The sequence below is a fragment of the Pelophylax lessonae genome (genome assembly GCF_965119305.1).
Source record: "Pelophylax lessonae genome assembly, chromosome: 7".
NCBI lineage: Eukaryota > Metazoa > Chordata > Amphibia > Anura > Ranidae > Pelophylax > Pelophylax lessonae.
In genome coordinates this window covers 151,066,609-151,084,857 of record NC_138774.1, presented here as the reverse complement: position 1 = coordinate 151,084,857, position 18,249 = coordinate 151,066,609, and the positions used below count along the sequence as shown (strand labels likewise).

At 47.2% G+C, this 18,249-nt stretch overlaps 1 protein-coding gene across 1 annotated transcript in view; it reads left to right on the top strand.

The window, feature by feature from the left end:
* LOC309559816 (UDP-N-acetylglucosamine transferase subunit ALG13-like) overlaps positions 1-18,249 on the top strand; it is a gene marked incomplete at both ends in the record, with an annotated part of 487,662 nt that overhangs the window by 382,116 nt on the left and 87,297 nt on the right. Inside the window, one exon of the mRNA XM_082263251.1 lies at positions 11,832-11,985. Within this exon, the coding sequence (XP_082119377.1) occupies positions 11,832-11,985 (154 nt within the window). The remainder of the gene's footprint in view (positions 1-11,831; positions 11,986-18,249) is intronic.

Here is an 18,249-nt window from a genome sequence, read left to right as displayed (position 1 = left end):
AAATTTCTTTCACGGCCGGCGAACAGATTCTTTCACATCTTCATTTGACCCCAGGGCAGTTGCAGGACCTACATCAGGCGGTGCAGGATCTCCTCGCCCAGGGGGTTGTCGTCCCGGTGCCTCATCGGGACAGGTTTCGGGGATTTTATTTGAATCTTTTCACTGTGCCCAGAAAGGAGGGCAAAGTGCATCCAATTCTGGACTTGAAAGCGCTGAACCGCTTCGTGCGCGTTCGAAAATTCCGCATGGAATCACTCCGCTCGGTGGTGGCCTCCCTGAATCCGGGGGAGTTCCTGGCCTCTATAGACCTGAAGGATGCGTATCTGCACATCCCCAATTTCGAGGGTCATCAGAGGTACCTCCGATTCGCTATCGCGGAGGATCATTACCAGTTTGTGGCATTACCTTTCGGTCTCGCTTCGGCTCCAAGGGTCTTTACCAAAGTGTTGACGCCTGTTCTGGGCCTGTTGCGGGCACAGGGCATTGCGGTCTTGGGATATCTGGACAATCTCCTGTTAAGATCAAGTGCCAGTCAGAGCCTGTTGCGCGATCTGTCCACTATGGTCCAGACGCTCCAGGAGTTCGGTTGGACAATCAACATTCAGAAGTTGACCTTGTCGCCTCCGGTTCGTCTCCCGTATCTGGGAATGGTTCTGGACTCTGCTCAAGCAAAGGTGTTCTTACCGGAGGACACACTCCGGACCCTGCAGAACGAGGTCAGGTCCCTCAGGGACAACAAAACCTCGTCACTCCGGACCTGTATGCGGTCCCTGGGGTTGATGGTGTCCGCCTTCGAGGCGATACCATTTGCACAGTTTCACACGCAATCTCTCCAAGCAGAGATCCTGGCCAGGTGGGACAGACTACCTCAGTCCTTGGACCTGAGAGTGTCTCTGAGTCGCCAAACCAGAATGGATCTCTTGTGGTGGCTTCAGTCCCCGGCGGTGTCGGACGGAAAATCCTTCCAGCCAATTCTGTGGACGGTAATAACCACGGATGCTAGCCTGTCGGGCTGGGGTGGCCTTCTGGGCAACCTGTCTGCCCAGGGCACTTGGTCGGAGGAGGAATCCTCCCTCCCGATAAACATTTTGGAATTAAGAGCGATCAGGCTGTGCTTGATCCATTGGTCGGATCTTCTTCAGGGCCGCCCTGTACAGGTGCAGACGGACAATGCCACTGCGGTGGCGTACATCAACCACCAAGGGGGCACCAGGAGTGCCCGGGCGGCCCAGGAAGTGACCAGTATTCTGTCTTGGGCCGAGACACCTGTCCCGGCGAAATCGTCAGTGCACATTCCGGGTGTGGAGAATTGGCAGGCCGATTATCTGAGCCGCCAGACCCTGGACCAGGGGGAATGGTCCCTGCACCCGGAGGTATTTCAAATGCTGTGCGCGAAGTGGGGATCCCCGGATGTGGATCTATTCGCGTCTCCGCTTAACCACAAGGTGGAAAGGTTCGTGGCAAGAACGCGCGATCCTCTGGCAGACGCCTCGGACGCGTTGGGGTTGCCTTGCATCAGTATCATCTGATTTATGCCTTTCCTCCGATTCAGTTGTTGTCCAGGTTTCCTTCGCAGGTTGGCCTCGGAACAATCACTGGCGATTCTGGTAGCGCCTGACTGGCCTCGCCGGTCCTGGTACGTGGACATCGTTCACCTGGCCGTAGAGCTTCCGTGGCGGCTGCCAATGCGAGATGATCTGCTGTCTCAGGGACCGATCTTCATCCTGCTTTACAGTCGCTGGCTTTAATGGCATGGCTGTTGAAAGCCAGGTCCTGAGAGACAGGCGTCTCTCCTCAGAGGCCATTCCTACTTTTTTTTATAAAAGTTTCAACACAAAAATATAGACAACAGGGGAATACAATTCCCAAAAGTGAACAAAAATCGCAGTAAATAATGTGTCATTGAACAATAGTAAGCAGAACATTAGGCAAATGTATATCAATAAGTAGAAGCGTAAAGCATACGCATTATTCCTGTGGTCATAGTTAATCATATATTTGGAACCAGATACCTTACAAAGTGTAAATCATCCTAGCTGTCACTAGATGTCGCCAAAAGCATAACATATCAAGAATATACCCCTTTGGCAAATCATAAACCTCCGAAACCCGGACGACCCAGGAAAGGACACCCCCAATGGGATCCACACTGTGTCCAGGCCTGGGACACCAGGATCCAGCCGGGTAGATTCGCAATACGTCAGTAGATTCGGGGCGGACTTATACTCTATTAAGCCAGATAATCCAAGGTTGCCAAAGCCTAGTCATACGGGCAGTGGATTGATTTCTCAGGGATAAGGACCTCTCATAGGAGAAATTGGTAGAAACCATGTCAATCACTCCTTTGAGTGGTGGTGTCGCTTCCTGTTTCCAAGACCTAGCTATGAGTAGTCTTGCCGCAAGTAAGCCGTGGGTCACTGTGTGTCGTAGATCATAGTGTAAGAGCTCACCTCCTATGGAGAGGAGGGCCAGTCCCGGTTCTGGGTCGATACGAGTGTTAGTCACGTCAGATAGTAATGAGAAGATTGCCTGCCAAAAAGGTTGGATACGGGGACATTGCCAGAAGATGTGGAAGAGAGTACCTACTCCTCCACATGCTCGCCAGCATTGACCGCCATTGTTCACGTCAAATTTACGAAGCCTGTCCGGTGTGAGGTACCAACGAAGCGAGAGTTTCAGAGTCAGTTCCCAAAGGTTGGAGTTACAAGTCGATGAGTATATTAATCTCAGTGCATCTGTTCATTGTTTGTCCGTGTATTCCATCCCCAAGTCCCTCTCCCACTGAACGTGGGGGAGTGACTTGGAGAAAACTGATTTTTGTTGAAGATTGTAGAAAGTGGTGATGCCCCTGACCTTAGGGGAGGTGCTAGAGTTGAGATATTTCCAAGCCTGCGCCTGGACATTTAATGGCCATCGTGGTAGGGTAGAGAGGAAATGACGCGTTCTAAAGTGTAGGACGAGTTCAGTATCGGGAAGGTGAAATTTATTCTGTAAGGCAGGGAAAGGGATAATTTTGGAAGTTTCATAAAGATCATTTATACTGGTTATGCCCCGGTTTTGCCATAAAATGAAACACGAATCCGCCATCAACGAATGGAGGGCCGTCGGAGGGATCTGAAGTTCTACAGTATCTAGGCCCTTGTTGTGTTGGGTGACTAACAACTTCCATGCGGTAGGAAAGTGGGATGGAATTTTTTGCCCCCAGGGACGTTGCCAACAGCCATGCAGGGAGATCTGATCTGATGCAGTAAGATGCCTCCATAGTCCGCTATAGAGTAGGAGATGTGGGAGCAAACCACTCACGGAGCTGGGTAAGGATAGAGGCTAAATAGTAGTCGTAGATATCCACAAATCCAGCCCCACCCTGAGATCGAGGTTTAATGAGTTTTATATGAGCGCACCTTGGTCTTTTACCCTGCCAGATATAAGAAGAAATAAGGGATTGTAATGAGCGAAAAAACATCTTAGGGACTGGAATTGTCACGGTTCGGAAAATATAAAGTAATTGTGGGAGGTACATCATCTTAAACGCTGCTAGCCTCCCTAGCCATGAGAAACTATGAGAGTGTAATTGTTTAAGGTCAGCTGGGAGTCGGTCACTTGCTGGAATGTAGTTATGTAGGAAGAGTGTTTTTGGGTTCGCCGTTAGTTTAATACCTAGGTATGAGAGACTGTGTTCTGCCCAAGTGTAAGGGAACTGATGTTTAACAGAGCACTGGTAGAAGCGTCCACACCAATATTAAGAATATTCGATTTGGTTTCGTTGACTTTGTACAGTGACACTTCCCCAAACCATTTAAGGATCTTTTGGATTTCTGGTAGAGAGCTAGTTGGATTAGCGATCATAAGGATAACATTGTCTGCAAACAGACTTATTTTATGTTGGGTACCAGCTATGTCTATTCCCGATATACGAGAGTTGGATCGAATATGTTCAGCTAAGGGTTCCATAACCATATTGAATATTAGGGGTGATAGCGGGCACCCTTGCCTAGTACCGTTGGTGATTGTAAAAGGGGTGGAGATTGCCTCTGGTGTGCATACCATTGCTGAAGGATTCGAGTACAGGGCCATTATGGCGCTATACAGGAAGCCATGAAATCCAAATTTGCGTAGAACTGCAGATAAAAAGCCCCAGTGGACTCTGTCGAATGCCTTCTCTGCATCCAAGGACAGGAGCAGAGAAGGCGTTCCGGTGTTCCGAACGTGGTGAATGGCATTAATAACCCTCCTGGTGGCATCAGATGCTTGGCGACCCTTAGTGAAGCCTGATTGGTCTTTATGAATAATCATTGGGAGGATATTAAGTAACCGTGTAGCAATTATTTTAGCGTACAATTTCGCATCTATGTTCAGGAGTGAGATTGGCCTAAAATTTTGTGGCTGAGTGGGTTCTTTCCCAGGTTTAGGTAACGTCACTATCATGGCGCTAAGCATTTCCTTTGGGAAGGAGGAGGAGGTAGCAGCAGAGTTGAACACTTTAACCAATAAAGGTGTGAGTAAGTGGGAGATCCGTTTATAATATTCCGCCGTGTATCCGTCTGGACCTGGGGATTTGAGGTTGGGAAGGGATGAAATTGCCGCCCCAATTTCCAATTCAGTGAATGGTTGGTTGAGGACTGTTAAAGTATCAGGAGATACGGTGGGTAGTTCTATATGGCTGAGAAAGGCGGCAATATCCGCGGGGCTAGGTTGGTGGCTATCTGGATCAGCCTGGATATTGTAGAGGGTTTCATAGTATGCGCTAAATGCGTTAGCGATAAGATTGGGCTTGAGTATTTTTTCTTTAGAGTGGGGATGGAGAATGAATGGTATTCTAGTTTTGATACTCTGTCCTTTAATACGGAGGGCCATGGCTTTAGAAGCCTTTTGCCCAGTGGAGTATGAATTTGTTTTCTTAAGGGTGTCGCTATATTTTTCTAGAAGCATTGCTCTTATTTCCTGCCTGAGTAAGAAGATTCGGTTGGTGAGGTCCCCTGAGGGGTTTTGCTGATTTTGGGAGTCAAGGGAAGAAAGTTGTGTAGTTAGATCGTTCAAACGCTGCAACCTCCTTCTCCTTTCCCTACCCCCCTCAAAACTGCTTTGTGGGCAGTCCACACTACCACCGGGTCCGAATCGTCTAGCATATTATCCGACATATAGTTCTGTAAGTGTTGTTGCAATTCCGACGAGTATGTCGGGTTCTTTAATAGATGGTTATGCAGCCTCCAAACATATGGAGAGTGGGCATGCTGACTGAGGGTCAGCGTGATAGTTATGGGGAATGGTCAGACCAGGTAGCAGTGTGAAGCTCCACCGAGGACACATATTCCAACACTTTTTTGTCTGAGATAAATAAATCTATACGTGAGTATGTGCCGTGACGCGGGGACAGGAACGAAAAGTCCCTCTCCGACGCGTGACAGCACCTCCACACATACAATTCCTGAGACCAAAGATATTTCGACAGAGATGCATTATGACGTTTAGGTTTAGCCGAGTCCATGTTGCTGTCGGGCGTGAGATTGAAATCACCACACAGAAGGAGATTTCCAAAGTCTAGGGCTTTCGCTTTGGACACTACTGACCTAATGAACGAACGTTGGTGTTGATTCGGGGCGTACAGATTCACGATGGTGAAACGCTTGCCGAGTATTGTGCACTGAATTATGATAAATCTGCCCTTGGGGTCAAGGATGTCGACATGATGTTGAAAGTCTATGGTGTCTTTGATGGCAATTAGAACACCTTTCCTCTTTTTCTTGCAAGATGCAAGGTACATGAATGGGTAATTTTTTATGAGTGCACTTCGGTGTAGCATCATGGGCGAAATGGGTTTCCTGAATACAAAGTAAGTCCCCTTTCAGAGACGTGGCCGTAGACCACAATGACCTTTTTGCAGGGTGGTTCAGTCCTCGTAGATTTAATGAAACTATGTTAAAGGACATGGCAGAAGAGGAAGCTTCAAGTGGATGTCTGTATGAGAAAAGCACCGGTGAACGTGCTGTGTGGAGAGGGTGATCTCCAAAGTAAAGACAGTACCTGGAGGCACCAGTGCCTATGCAGACGTAGCCGTTGATTCGGATGCAGGTCGTTTGCGGTCCAGGAGTAGATCAGCAACTAAGTGAGTCCCACAGAGGTGCGGTATCCCTGAGGTATCCGGCGATGAGAGAGAAGATCTCTGGTTATATGACCAGCAGGAACTTCTGACACTGTCAGATGGGGATGGAAGTAGCTCCGATGATGCTGTAAAACAAGTAAGGAAAGAAAACAGCAGAACAACTGGAAGAAATGTGAGCTGGAAATAAAAACGATAATCTGGTAACAGGTGAAATTCAGCAAGTGTTATCCTGGGTCAGGCCTGCTGATATAAATGGGGGGTAAATCCACCTCTGGTGGAAACTAAGGTGCAAGGGCACAGAAATCAATCAGAAGTGGGCCGGCCGGGCCATGTGTAGCTCATTATGGGGAGCAAAGTAAAGTCACGATGTGAACCTTTGCCTGGAGCTGCCTTGGTGATGCCCCTGAGAAGGTGGCGGGGTTCGACGTGGAAAATCTGGAGGGCCCCTCGGTGGATCGGGGATAATACCCCAGGAGTGTAGTAATTTCATCCCTCCTTCCTGGAAATAGTGTGAGGGATCCCATTGTAAGTGACCAGTAGGGTAGCTTGGTGGTGCCATTTATATGTAACTTTGTGGTTCGCCAGGGCCTTGGTGAACGTTTTAAGCTGCCTGCGTTGTTGCAGCGTGTGCTGGGATAAATCAGCGAACAATTGTAGTTGCGTGTAGGGAGCTGGCAGAGTGCCCAGTGCCCGGGATGCTTGCAGGATTTTTTCTTTTGCAGGATAAAAATGAACTCGTAAGAGAACATCCCTGGGGACTGAGGCTTCTAGAAACTTGGGTTTAGGCAGTCTATGAATCCTGTCGATAGTGAGCTCTATAGGGGTTAAAGCAAGCACTAGAGAGGAGAACAGGGTGGTTGCGTATTGCTGCAACTCTGCAGGAGGAACATCTTTAGGAACGCCTCTGATTTTAACATTATTGCGGCGAGAACGATCTTCCAGATCAGCCAGCTTATTTTTTATACAGATATTGTCCTCTTTATGCTCAGTATATGCATCCACAACATCATTAACAGTATCTGTACAGTCCTCCATCCTCTGTTCCATGTAGTGCACCCTACTCCCCATATGTTTCATTTCAAGTGCAAATCTATCCATAATAGAGGAAAGGTTAGACATCAGTGAGGACTGAAAAGTAATCGGCATGTTCTTTAGGGTTGTGTCCATGACAGGTTGCCCTGTAGTAGGGAAAGCTGATATGGAGGTCTGCAGGGATGACAAGGAATGCATGGAGTATAGGCTGGTACTCACTGTGGGGCCTGTGCGGCCATGATCAGCCATCCGCATCCTCGTTTTTGCAGGGCTTCCAGAGATCGGCGTGGCTGTAGCAGAATCCGGAGGGGAAGAAGGTGGGGGTCCATCTGCCGATGATGTGAGGTCTGTATCAGGGAGATCTGTATATGCCACCGCATCGTTGCGGCCTGCTGGCACGGCGGCGCCATCTTGGATCCCTCCTGCCTGTGAGGCCGGCCTGGAGAAGAAGGCCGTGAGTTTCGTGGGGCCCCGATTATCCTTCCATTTTCGGTTTGACATCTTCCCTGGGCTTCGGGCTGTCGGAGGAGGTAAGTAGCGGTGCTGTGCCGATCGATATGTCCCCGCTGTTGATCGAGATCCTGGCCGGTCCCAGAGAGCTATTGGCTCAAGCAGCCATTTAGTGTGCGCGCAAGCCACGCCCCCCGTCATTCCTACTTTGATCAAGGCTAGAAAAGCCTCTTCTGGTAAGATTTATTACCATACATGGAAAGCTTATTTTGCCTGGTGTGAGTCCAGGGGTTTCTCTCCTCGTTTCTACTCGGTGGCGAGGGTGTTAGCTTTCCTCCAGACTGGTGTGGACCAGCGCCTTGCGTTGGCCACGATTAAGGGCCAGGTATCTGCACTGGCTGTTCTTTTCCAGCGCCCTGTGGCATCTCATTCCTTGATTCGCACCTTTATTCAAGGTATGCGTCACTTGGCTCCTCCCAGAAGGGAGCCCTTACCTCCATGGGACTTGAACTTGGTTCTGTCCGTGTTACAACGTTCCCCGTTTGAAAACATCAGGGAAATCTCATTACCTCTGCTGTCTAAAAAGGTTGCCTTTCTGGTGGCGATCACTTTGGCTCGCAGAGTGTCGGAGTTGGCGGCGTTGTCTTGCCGATCCCCTTACCTGGTGGTTCATAGGGATAAGGTGGTCTTGCGACCTAATCCGTCCTTTCTGCCAAAGGTGGTTTCGGATTTTCACCTCAATGAGATTGTTTTACCTTCGCTTTGTGCGAACCCTAAGCATCCAAAAGAGGTGGCATTGCATTCTCTGGATGTTGTCAGGGCGATCAGGGTTTACCTGTTGTCGACTGAATCCTTTCAGAAATCGGATTCTCTTTGTACTTCCTGAGGGTCCTCGGAAGGGTATGGCTGCGTCTGCGGCAACCATTGCCAAATGGATCAGACAGACCATTCCCTGTCGAGGCGCATTCTACCAGGTTGGTGAGTGCGTCCTGGGCCTTCCGGCACCAGGCTTTTGATGTTCTGGCGTCAGCTGATGCCTCCTTTGGCCGCAAAGTTCTCTGTGCGGCAGTGCCATAGGGAACTCTGGTTTGTACGGGTCCCTGGCGGTTGGGGTTCTTTTTCCCCTTGGTTATTTGTTTTCCTGGGTTGTTACTCATGTTGAGCCCTTTTTTGTTACCCAGAAGGTTACCTTTCTGTGCATTTAAGGTTCCTTTCTCTGATGTGGGTACTGCGTTGCTTTTCTGGCGGTTGCGTTGCCCACCCCTCATGTCTACACTGCTTTGGGACATCCCCATTAGTGAAGACTGTGTGAATGGCCGGCGACTGTCGGAGGACGTAAGAGAAAACTGAATTTTTGTAAAATCTTACCGTAAAATTCCTTTCTCTGAGTCCTCCGACAGTCGCTGCCCCTCTTTGGGTTTTTTTATACACAATCACTGCTTGCGACCAAACTGAATTGGGATGGCTATTGCAGGGGGTATTGGACTAGGACAGCCCCCATGGGTGTGACTATGTAGATAAATTGTTCTTTTACAAGTCTTGTGCCTAGAAACTCCTGTGGAGAGGAAGCAATACCCCATTAGGGAAGACTGTGTGAATGGGCGGCGACTGTCGGAGTCAAAAACTTTACTCTTCGTCCCAGTCCATCATTTCTGCCCAAAGTTGTCTGACTTTTATTTGAATGAAGACATTGTGTTGCCTTCCTTGTATCCCAAGCTGGTTCATCCAAAGGAATTTGCTTTGCATACCTTGGATGTGGTTTGTGGGATTCGGGTGTATCTGGCAGCTACTGAGTCCTTTCGGAGGTCCGACTCGCTTTTTGTGGTTACGGATGGACCAAGAAAAGTGCTGGCCGCTTCCTTGGCTACTATCTCCAGATGGATCACAGATGGTGACTCAGGCCTATTCCATTAAAGGTCAGGTTCCACCTTTCCCTGTCACTGCATTCTGCTTGAGCGATGAGTGCTTCTTGGGCCTTCCATCATCAGGCATCGATATCACAAGTTTGCAAGGCGACCACTTCATTGTTGATGCATACCTTCACAAAGTTCTATAAGGTAGATACTTTGGAATCTGCGGATGCCTCTTTTGGCCACAGAGTTTTGCAGGCTGCTGTTTAAGAGGGGCTGTTCCCTCTTGAGGTGTTTTTCTTTAAACTTTTTTCATACGGGGCTCCTGTGTCCTGGTTAAGGGCCCTTCTGTTTAGCCTTGGGTTATTTTCCCCACCCCTCATGGGAGGACACTGCTTTTGGATGTCCCAGTAGTTAGGATTTATGAAGCGCGGTGTCTGTCGATGAACGAAAAAGAAAATGGGATTTTTGTACTTACCGTAAAATCGATTTCTCTGTGTTCGGACACAGCACCCACCCCTCTATGGGAGTTCTGAAACTTCTAATACTGCTTGCTACTAAACTGATTACCTAGAGCAGAGAGGTGGGTTGTATACCAAGCTGAGGACGGCCAATGGGCATAGCCAGGTGTTTTTTGTTCTGCCAAGTCCTACACCTAGCGGAGGCAATATAGCCAGTAGTTATGATTTATGGAGTGCCGTGTCCGTCGATTAACAAAAGAAATTGATTTTGCGGTAAGTACAAAAATCACATTTTTTTAATAACATTCAATTACAATATGACTTGTGTCGCAATTTTATACGCTATGTTTTTTTTTTACTTGTGATTTTATTTTTTTTATTTTTTCCCCCACGAAAGTGGAGTTACCCTTAAGGATAATGAATTGACCTCAAGGATCTCAAGGATCTTGTGATGACCTTGTTAAAGGAAGACCAGAAAGGGAGGCTCATAATGGTCGATCCCTAATGGAATTGTTTTTATCTGCTGCTTAGATTTATTAAAGAAGTCTAAAATAGAATGGCACAGACTCCTGTAGCTGATTTGTTGGAGAACTAGAAAGGGGGGGGTTTCTTCAAAGCATAGTTTCTTTTTTTCACAGCCAAAGCTGTGAGTAAGTATGTTTTTGAGTGATAGCTGTAATAGGGGCAATAAGAACAGTAGTTGTGGATGAACTGCTAATAGTAAATTGGGAATCCTAGAAAGCCCTGTGTAGCTTGGAGAATCATGGGCGGGGGCCAGTTGTAGATGATGGCAACTTTTTCAGGATTCATGAAAAGACCATCTTTAAAGACTATAAGTCAGGAGAAATGTTTATATACTGTATAAACTATACAGCGGCTGGTGCTCAAAATTTTTGGGGGGGCGCAAACAGAAAAATGTAATAAGGCATTGCTTTGCGGCAAAAAACGCTGTAAAAAATTGCGTGACTTTGAGGTCGCAAAAGTGTGAAAGGGGCCTTCAGTAAATAAGGTATAGTGTGCCCCCTTTCAATGCAGTGATCAGCGTACATGCCCCCCTTCAATGCAGTGACCAGCATACATGCCCCCAATGCAGAGATCAGCATGCGTGCCCCCTCAATGTAGTGACCTGCATACATTCCCCCAATGCAGAGATCAGCATGCGTGCCCCCTCAATGTAGTGACCTGCATACATTCCCCCAATGCAGAGATCAGCGTGCGTGCCCCCTTACTTACCTAGAGCAGTGGCGGCAGGCGGCTTCTCATCAGTGTCCCGGTGTCGGCTTCTCCTCAATCCCGCCGGCGCGTCTTGAGTCCTCCTGCTCCCGCCTCTTCCTCCGCCAATGGCATGGGGTTTGCCTTGCGGCCAATCAGGAAGCACGTATCGCGCGCTTCCTTATTGGCCAGGAGGAGGATCGGTGTGACAATAGTGAATTTTCATTCGCTATTGTCACACAATGGGTGGGCTCGGGGCGCACTGCTCTGCGCCCCGGCTCCACCCTTTGCATCACCCTATTAGAGCCTCTGGCTCTAATCAGGTGATTAAAAAAAAAAAACATTAAGCTCCATGCGTCCGGCGCCCTTGCATGCAGATTAGGGGGCTGGACGCATGGATGGGGGGGGGCGGCGCCCTCATTACACCGGCCGCCACTGTGCAACTATTTGGAATAAAAAGAATTGCATTCCATTTGGTTCTTGTATGGCAAAAGTTCAGATTACCCTCCTACTATAGGATAGCCTCCCTAATTTTTCCAGATTCTGTGCCTGTAGCAGCCTGTACTTCAGAAATTTTAACTTCAATCCATCCCTCTGTGACTGACTTTTGTGAAAATCATAATCCATTAAAGATTCTTTCCTTCTAAAGACTTTAATTTTTCAATTTTTTTTTTATCTGATTTAAAACGTTTGTCATCATACCTTACCTGTTACGCTATTTTGTAGGTGACCTCTGTAATTTCTACCTCATGTGTAAATGCTACACCATCAACAGTAATCTCTTCAAGCCCTTCTGTTCCATCCACTGTAACATCCACCGTCCTGCCACAGACTGCTGTACAGCCAATGATTATGTCTCAGCCTCCCACTGGAAGAACAGGTAAATTTTAGTTAAGACAAAAATGTAATGAAATGGCAAAATAAGTACTTGATAACTTGTTTTGGGAAGTTGATATAGATATGTGACCTTTTCTCCAACTAGACTGTACTCTTAAATTGGAATTTCAGTCAAGAGTCAAAATTTCCCTTGGCTAAGGCTGTGTAACAACTTATCTTAATATTATGCATTATCTTGTAGATTTTCCAGGTTAGAAACTGCAGTCTAAGCTAGAAAATTCGCAATCTGGTAAGCTTTACCGTCAACGTGTGGCTGCTCACAGGCATTTCCTTAAAGCGGAAAATGGGGAAACCTGGCTTGTTGCCTTCTCTCCCCTCTGCTCCCATGTTTGAAACTCAGTGGGAAGTTCGGCCCCCACTGGGCCATTCAGCATGTGCAGTAGGGAACCGTCAGTGTAGCCAAAAAGCTTCACTGCAGTTTTCCCTTAGACAGGATGGCGGGGGAAGCGCTTGAGAACCTCTGTAAATCAGCTTCTTAAACTGTTTTGTAATAAACTTTGCCATTTTTTTTCTCTTCTATCTCCCTGAGAATAGATTAACAGTTCAAGCTTCTGTTTTTTTGCAATCTGATAAGATTTGGATTGGTGGAAAAATGAATCCCTGCTATTAGTGGCTACCTAACACCATTATTCAAGTATATGTGTGTGTGTTTTTGTGTGTGTGTGTATATATATATATATATATATGAGAGAGGTTTTTCGTTGTCGATACCGATATTTTGGCCAATGCATATCGGTATCGGCCGATATTTTTGGACATTTAAAATTTTGCGCAAAAAACACACATTTCGACACATCTGTTACTGACCACGTAAAGCTTTATTAACATTTTTAACATTAAGGGCAAGTTCTTCACACCTTAACTGCATAAGAAATGATAGGAAAACTTAAATTGCAGGGACATTTAGTTTCACATCATTCTGATTGTGCATTAATGCATAATAATAAACTGCTGCAGTAGGACACTCAATCACTGCAAACATTTTAAATCACTACTGCAGTGCAGTCAGTGCAAAACTGCTAGAAAAAAATCTAGGCAACAAAACAGCTACACAGTGAATTGGACTGGAGTCAGTGGACTACCTCTGCAGTATGGCACTCACTGCAATAATTTTAAATCCCTACTGCAGTAGCATTGAAAATTATTGCAGCAGTGAGTGGCGCACTACTGCAGCAGTAGTCCGCTGACTCCAATCCACTGTCTAGCTTCTTTTCTAGCACTTTTGCACTGACTGCATAGCGCAGTCAGTGCAAAACTGCTAGAAAAAATAGCTAGACAAAAGCTAGACGGTGGATTGGAGATTTGGAGTGGACTCAGTGGACTGGTAGACACTAGACAGACACTCCTACTACACTTTCAAATCAGTGTTAAGTAGAACAATATTCTAGTGCAGAAAGCATAACATTTCAGCATGTTCACCAGTTAAATGGCTTCTTTTCTTTTCATAAATTGCTGACACTTCACTAAAAACACGCTCAGTACCGAGAAGGAGGAGCAGAAAGGTATCTTCTAGCATGAGAAGCAAGTCTTTTGTACCCTGCCTCATTTTCTTTCCACCACTGAAGAGGATCACTTTTTCTGTCAATTACTGGTTCCTTCAAATAGAGATGAAGTTCATCATCCAGGCTCATTATTGAAGATTCTGATGAATGCTCCGCATAAGGCCCCAATAAAACACTGAACATGGCATCTATTTCACCACAATGAATTGTCTCTTCTGTCCATTGTCTTTTTGGACATTTTTCTCCTGCATCCTGCTCTTCCACATCAGAAACCTTCTCTGCTTGACTTTTATTTTCGTCAGGAACCTCCTGCACCTTCTTTTGAACTTGAATCTCTTCTGTCAGCCATTGTTTTGCCTTGGCCAATACATCATCAGAAGAGTAAGGATGGTTCTTGTATCGAGGATCCAAAAGACATGCAAGCACAACGTTTTTATTCTCCTCCTTCTCAAACCGTATGGCGAGGTTGTCCCTTATGGCCTGCCTACATACTTTAATGCCACGTGTGTTGGGTCCTTACCGTTGAAGAAGCATCTTCAGCACTCTTACACGTGGGATGACAGAGGACACAGATGATGACAGAGGACACAGATGAGTCTTAATGACTCACCTCTAGTGTCACTTCCTCAATGGGTAGGAGCATCTCAATGTTGGCTACTATTTCCCAGTGATCAGCAGTAGGACAAGAATGTCCTCCAATTCCTTATTCACCAGAATACATAGTGAGAGCTCGCTTCTGCTCCAGCATCCTTTGTAACATGTGTAGCGTTGAGTTTCATCGCGTTGGAACAGCCTGTATCAAGTTGTTTTTGGGTAGGCCAAGGTCTTCCTGAATGCACCTCAGTCGCTGAATGGCAAGAATAGAATGGTGGAAATGGCCTGCACACTTCTTCAGCATGCTAATAATGTCAAGCAATGCTTTCTGGTTTGACAGACCATCATTTACCACAAGTTGGAGGGTGTGAGCCATGCAACTGAGGTCTGACACTTCAGCAAGTCTCATACCTTTAACCATGTTCACTCCACTGTCTCGCAGCACAAGCATCACTCGGTCTTTAGTGATTCTTCAGTCTTCTAGCATGCCTAGAAACATTTCTCTAATGTACTCCCCAGTGTGGGATCCTTGCATCACTTTTGTATTCAACACCAAATGCCTTCTTGTCCATCCGCTGTCAATGAAAAGCCATGTAAAGGCCCATACACACGTGCAGATTGTCGGCCGAAAAGATTCAGCCGAAGACCGATCGGTCGATTTTCGGCTTGTTAGTATGATGCTTCCGACAGCCGACAGCGCACTTTCGGCCGAACAGAATCTGTCGTGCAAGCATTAAAATTTTTGTATGCCGACACCAGAACGGCCGATTGTTCGCCAGTCAGTACAGAATTCGGCCGACAGACAGCAGATTTGCAAGACTGGGCATGCTCAGAAAACAAAAAACACAGGGAAAGTTAACCATCACATGACATCACTTCTGCAGTCGGCGGACAAAATTCGTATGCAGTCTTTTGCACTTTTCAGCGGACACGACAGCCCGGGGACAAAAGACGGCCGATCGGTCGGCCGACGATCGGTACGTGTGTACGGGGCTTTAGACTCATTAGTGATTCTGTTTGTCCTGACCAGCAGTCAGTCGTGAATGGGAGTGAGTTGCCAGCATTCTCTGGTGTCAGCATAGCCTTTACTTTCTCAACTACCCTTTGGTGAATCTTTGGTAGCATTTCAGTTCAATAAAATTTATCACTCTTCAGTGTGTACCTTGGCTCAAGCATGGACACGAACCACTTAAATTCACAGTCAGACACCATTGTAAATGGCTGGTTATCAGTGACCATCATCTCTGTGATTACTCTGTCCATCATTTGGGATCTTCCATCAGATTTTAGCCACCTGTTTTTTTTCTGAAACCTATCTGTTATTGTTGCCTGGGATAGTGATGTTTCACCTTGGGATTCATTTTGTTTGTTCTGTCCTGCATTATACAATTCAAGATGATGAACTCTCATATGGGCCCAAAGATTTGATGTATTTTTTTCTTTTTTGCAGTTATTGATCACATGCTTACATTGCTTTTGCACGTCTTGCACAGTGCTGCTGATTTTCCTGGAGATGTAGTCCCAGACCACACTTTTTTAATTTTTCTATCTCCATCTATTTCCATTGAAACTTGAAAAGACACTACTAATGTAGGCTTAAACAAAATGGCTGACTGGCACGCTTTAGTGGCTGGCTGACTGGCACGCTTTAGTGGCTGGCTGACTGGCACGCTTTAGTGGCTGGCTGACTGGCACGCTTTAGTGGCTGGCTGACTGGCACGCTTTAGTGGCTGGCTGACTGGCACGCTTTAGTGGCTGGCTGACTGGCACCCTGTGGCTGGCAGTGGCAACCTGTGGTGGGTGGCTGGCAGTGGCAACCTGTGGTGGGTGGGTGGCTGGCTGGTAGTGGCAGGTTCAGGCTCAGGGCCATTGGGTGGCTGGCAGGTACAGTCAGGCAAGGCTTGTGGCTGGCTGGCTTGCTGGTAGGCCTGTGGGTGGGTTGGACTGGGTGGCTGGCTGGCACCGGGCAGCTGTGGGTGGTGGGTGGTCACGGCAGCTGTGTTACACAACGTGCACCGCGTCTGTGACTGAAGATCACTCACTGTCCCGAGTCTGACCGACTGTGCACAGCATGCAGACAGAGCAGACTCCAGTGTGGCCGCCGCGGGTAAAACACACTGTGACAAGGTTGAGGGAGGTGGCTTAAGAAGACTGCAGAAGCTGCCCAGTGCACGGAGGCGCGTAGCGCAACATACGCGATGACGTCACGACAATATCGGTAATCCATAGGCCATTTCCAATATAGCGGGGAAAGTGCAAATCGGCCCTTGATATATCGGTGTTGCCGATAGTCGGTCGATCTCTAATATATATACATATTGATACACAGTATCTCACAAAAGTGAGTAGACCCCTCACATTTTTATAATTTATTATATCTTTTCATTGGACAACACTGAAGAAATTACACGTTTAAAGTAGTGAGTGTATAGCTTGTATAACAGTGTAAATTTGTCATCTATCCCCTCAAAATAACTCAACACACAGCCATTAAAGTCTAAATCGCTGGCAACGAAAGTGAGTACATCCCTAAGTGAAAATGTCCAAACTACATAGTTACACATTGGGCCCAAAGTGTCAATATTTTGTATGGCCACCATTTTTTTTTCAGGCACTGCCTTATCCCTCTTGGGCATGGAGTTCACCAGAGCTTCAGAGGTTTGCCACTGGAGTCCTCTTCCACTCCTCAAAGATGATAGCATGGAGCTGGTGGATGTTGGAGACCTTGCGCTTATCCACCTCCCATTTGAGGATGCCCCACAGATGCTCAATAGAGTTTTGTCCAGTCCATCATTTTTACCCTCAACTTCTTTAGCAAGGCAGTGGTTGTCTTGGAGGGGTGTTTGGGGTCGATAAGTTGGAATACTGCCCTGCGGCCCAGTCTCTGATGGGAGGGGATCATGCTCTGCTTCAGTATGTCACAGTACATGTTTGCATTCATGGTTCCCTCAATGAACTGTAGCTCCCCCAGTGGTGGCAGCACTCATGCAGCCCCAGACCATGACACTCCCACCACCATGTTTGACTGTATGCAAGACACATTTGTCTTTGTAATCCTCTCTATTTTGCTGCCACACACACTTGACACCATCTGTACCAAATACATTTATCTTGGTCTCGTTAGACCACAGGACATGGTTCCAGAAACTCATGTCCTTGTCTGCTTGTCTTCAGCAAACTGTTTGCAGGCTTTCTTGTGCATCATCTTTAGAAGATGCTTGCTTCTGGGATGACAGACAGCCATACAGACCAGTTTAATGCATTGTGTGGCAGCAGTGTGTGTGTGTGGCAGCAGTGTGTGCAGCAATGCTGGCATCACTCATACGTCTATTTCCCAAAGACCACTCTCTGGATATGATGCTGAGCACGTGCACTCAACTTCTTTGGTCGACCATGGCAAGGCCTTTTCTGAGTGGAACCTGTCCTGTTAAACCGCTGTATGGTCTTGTCCACTGTGCTGCAGCTCAGTTTCAGGGTCTTGGCAATCTTATAGCCTAGGCCATCTTTATGTAGAGCAACAATTCTTTTTTTTTTTTTTCATTCGACAGACAGCACTCCATAATTCATAACTACTGGGTTATATTGCCACCTCCAGGAGTAGGACTAGGCAGAAAAAAAAAAACGCCTTGCTATGCCCATGGGCCGTCCTCAGCTTGGTATGTAACCCCCCTCTCTGCTCTAGGTAATCCGTTTTAATCTGTCTAGTCAGAAGTAAGGACCTAGGCTCCAGGCTGGGATCTCTGGTCCTAGCAATTAGTTTTTTTTTTCTCCTTCCTTACATCTTTTTTGTTTTTTACTCTTGGGAGATCTACAATCACCTGCCGGGCTTGGCGACAGGCTGGATAATCTAGATCCAGTGGTCCCCCCCCCCCCCCCAGCCCAACCAGCGAGCTCATGCAGAACGCAGCTGCAAACTAGGTCGGCCGCAACATAGCCTCACGGATAGAGGCTGGCCTGCGAGTTCAAGGTCTCTCAGGGTTGCATACGACCAGGCCTGGGGCTGAGTTGCAGCGGTCTCTTGGCCGACAGCTCCCTTCGGTGGCGAGGATTTTGTCTGAAGCGATACTTGTACCATGGAAGGGTAAGTACAGTCGTCGCCCCCCCTCTCCCCTTTTGGTGTTTTTTTTTTTGGGGTAGACGCAGGTAACCTC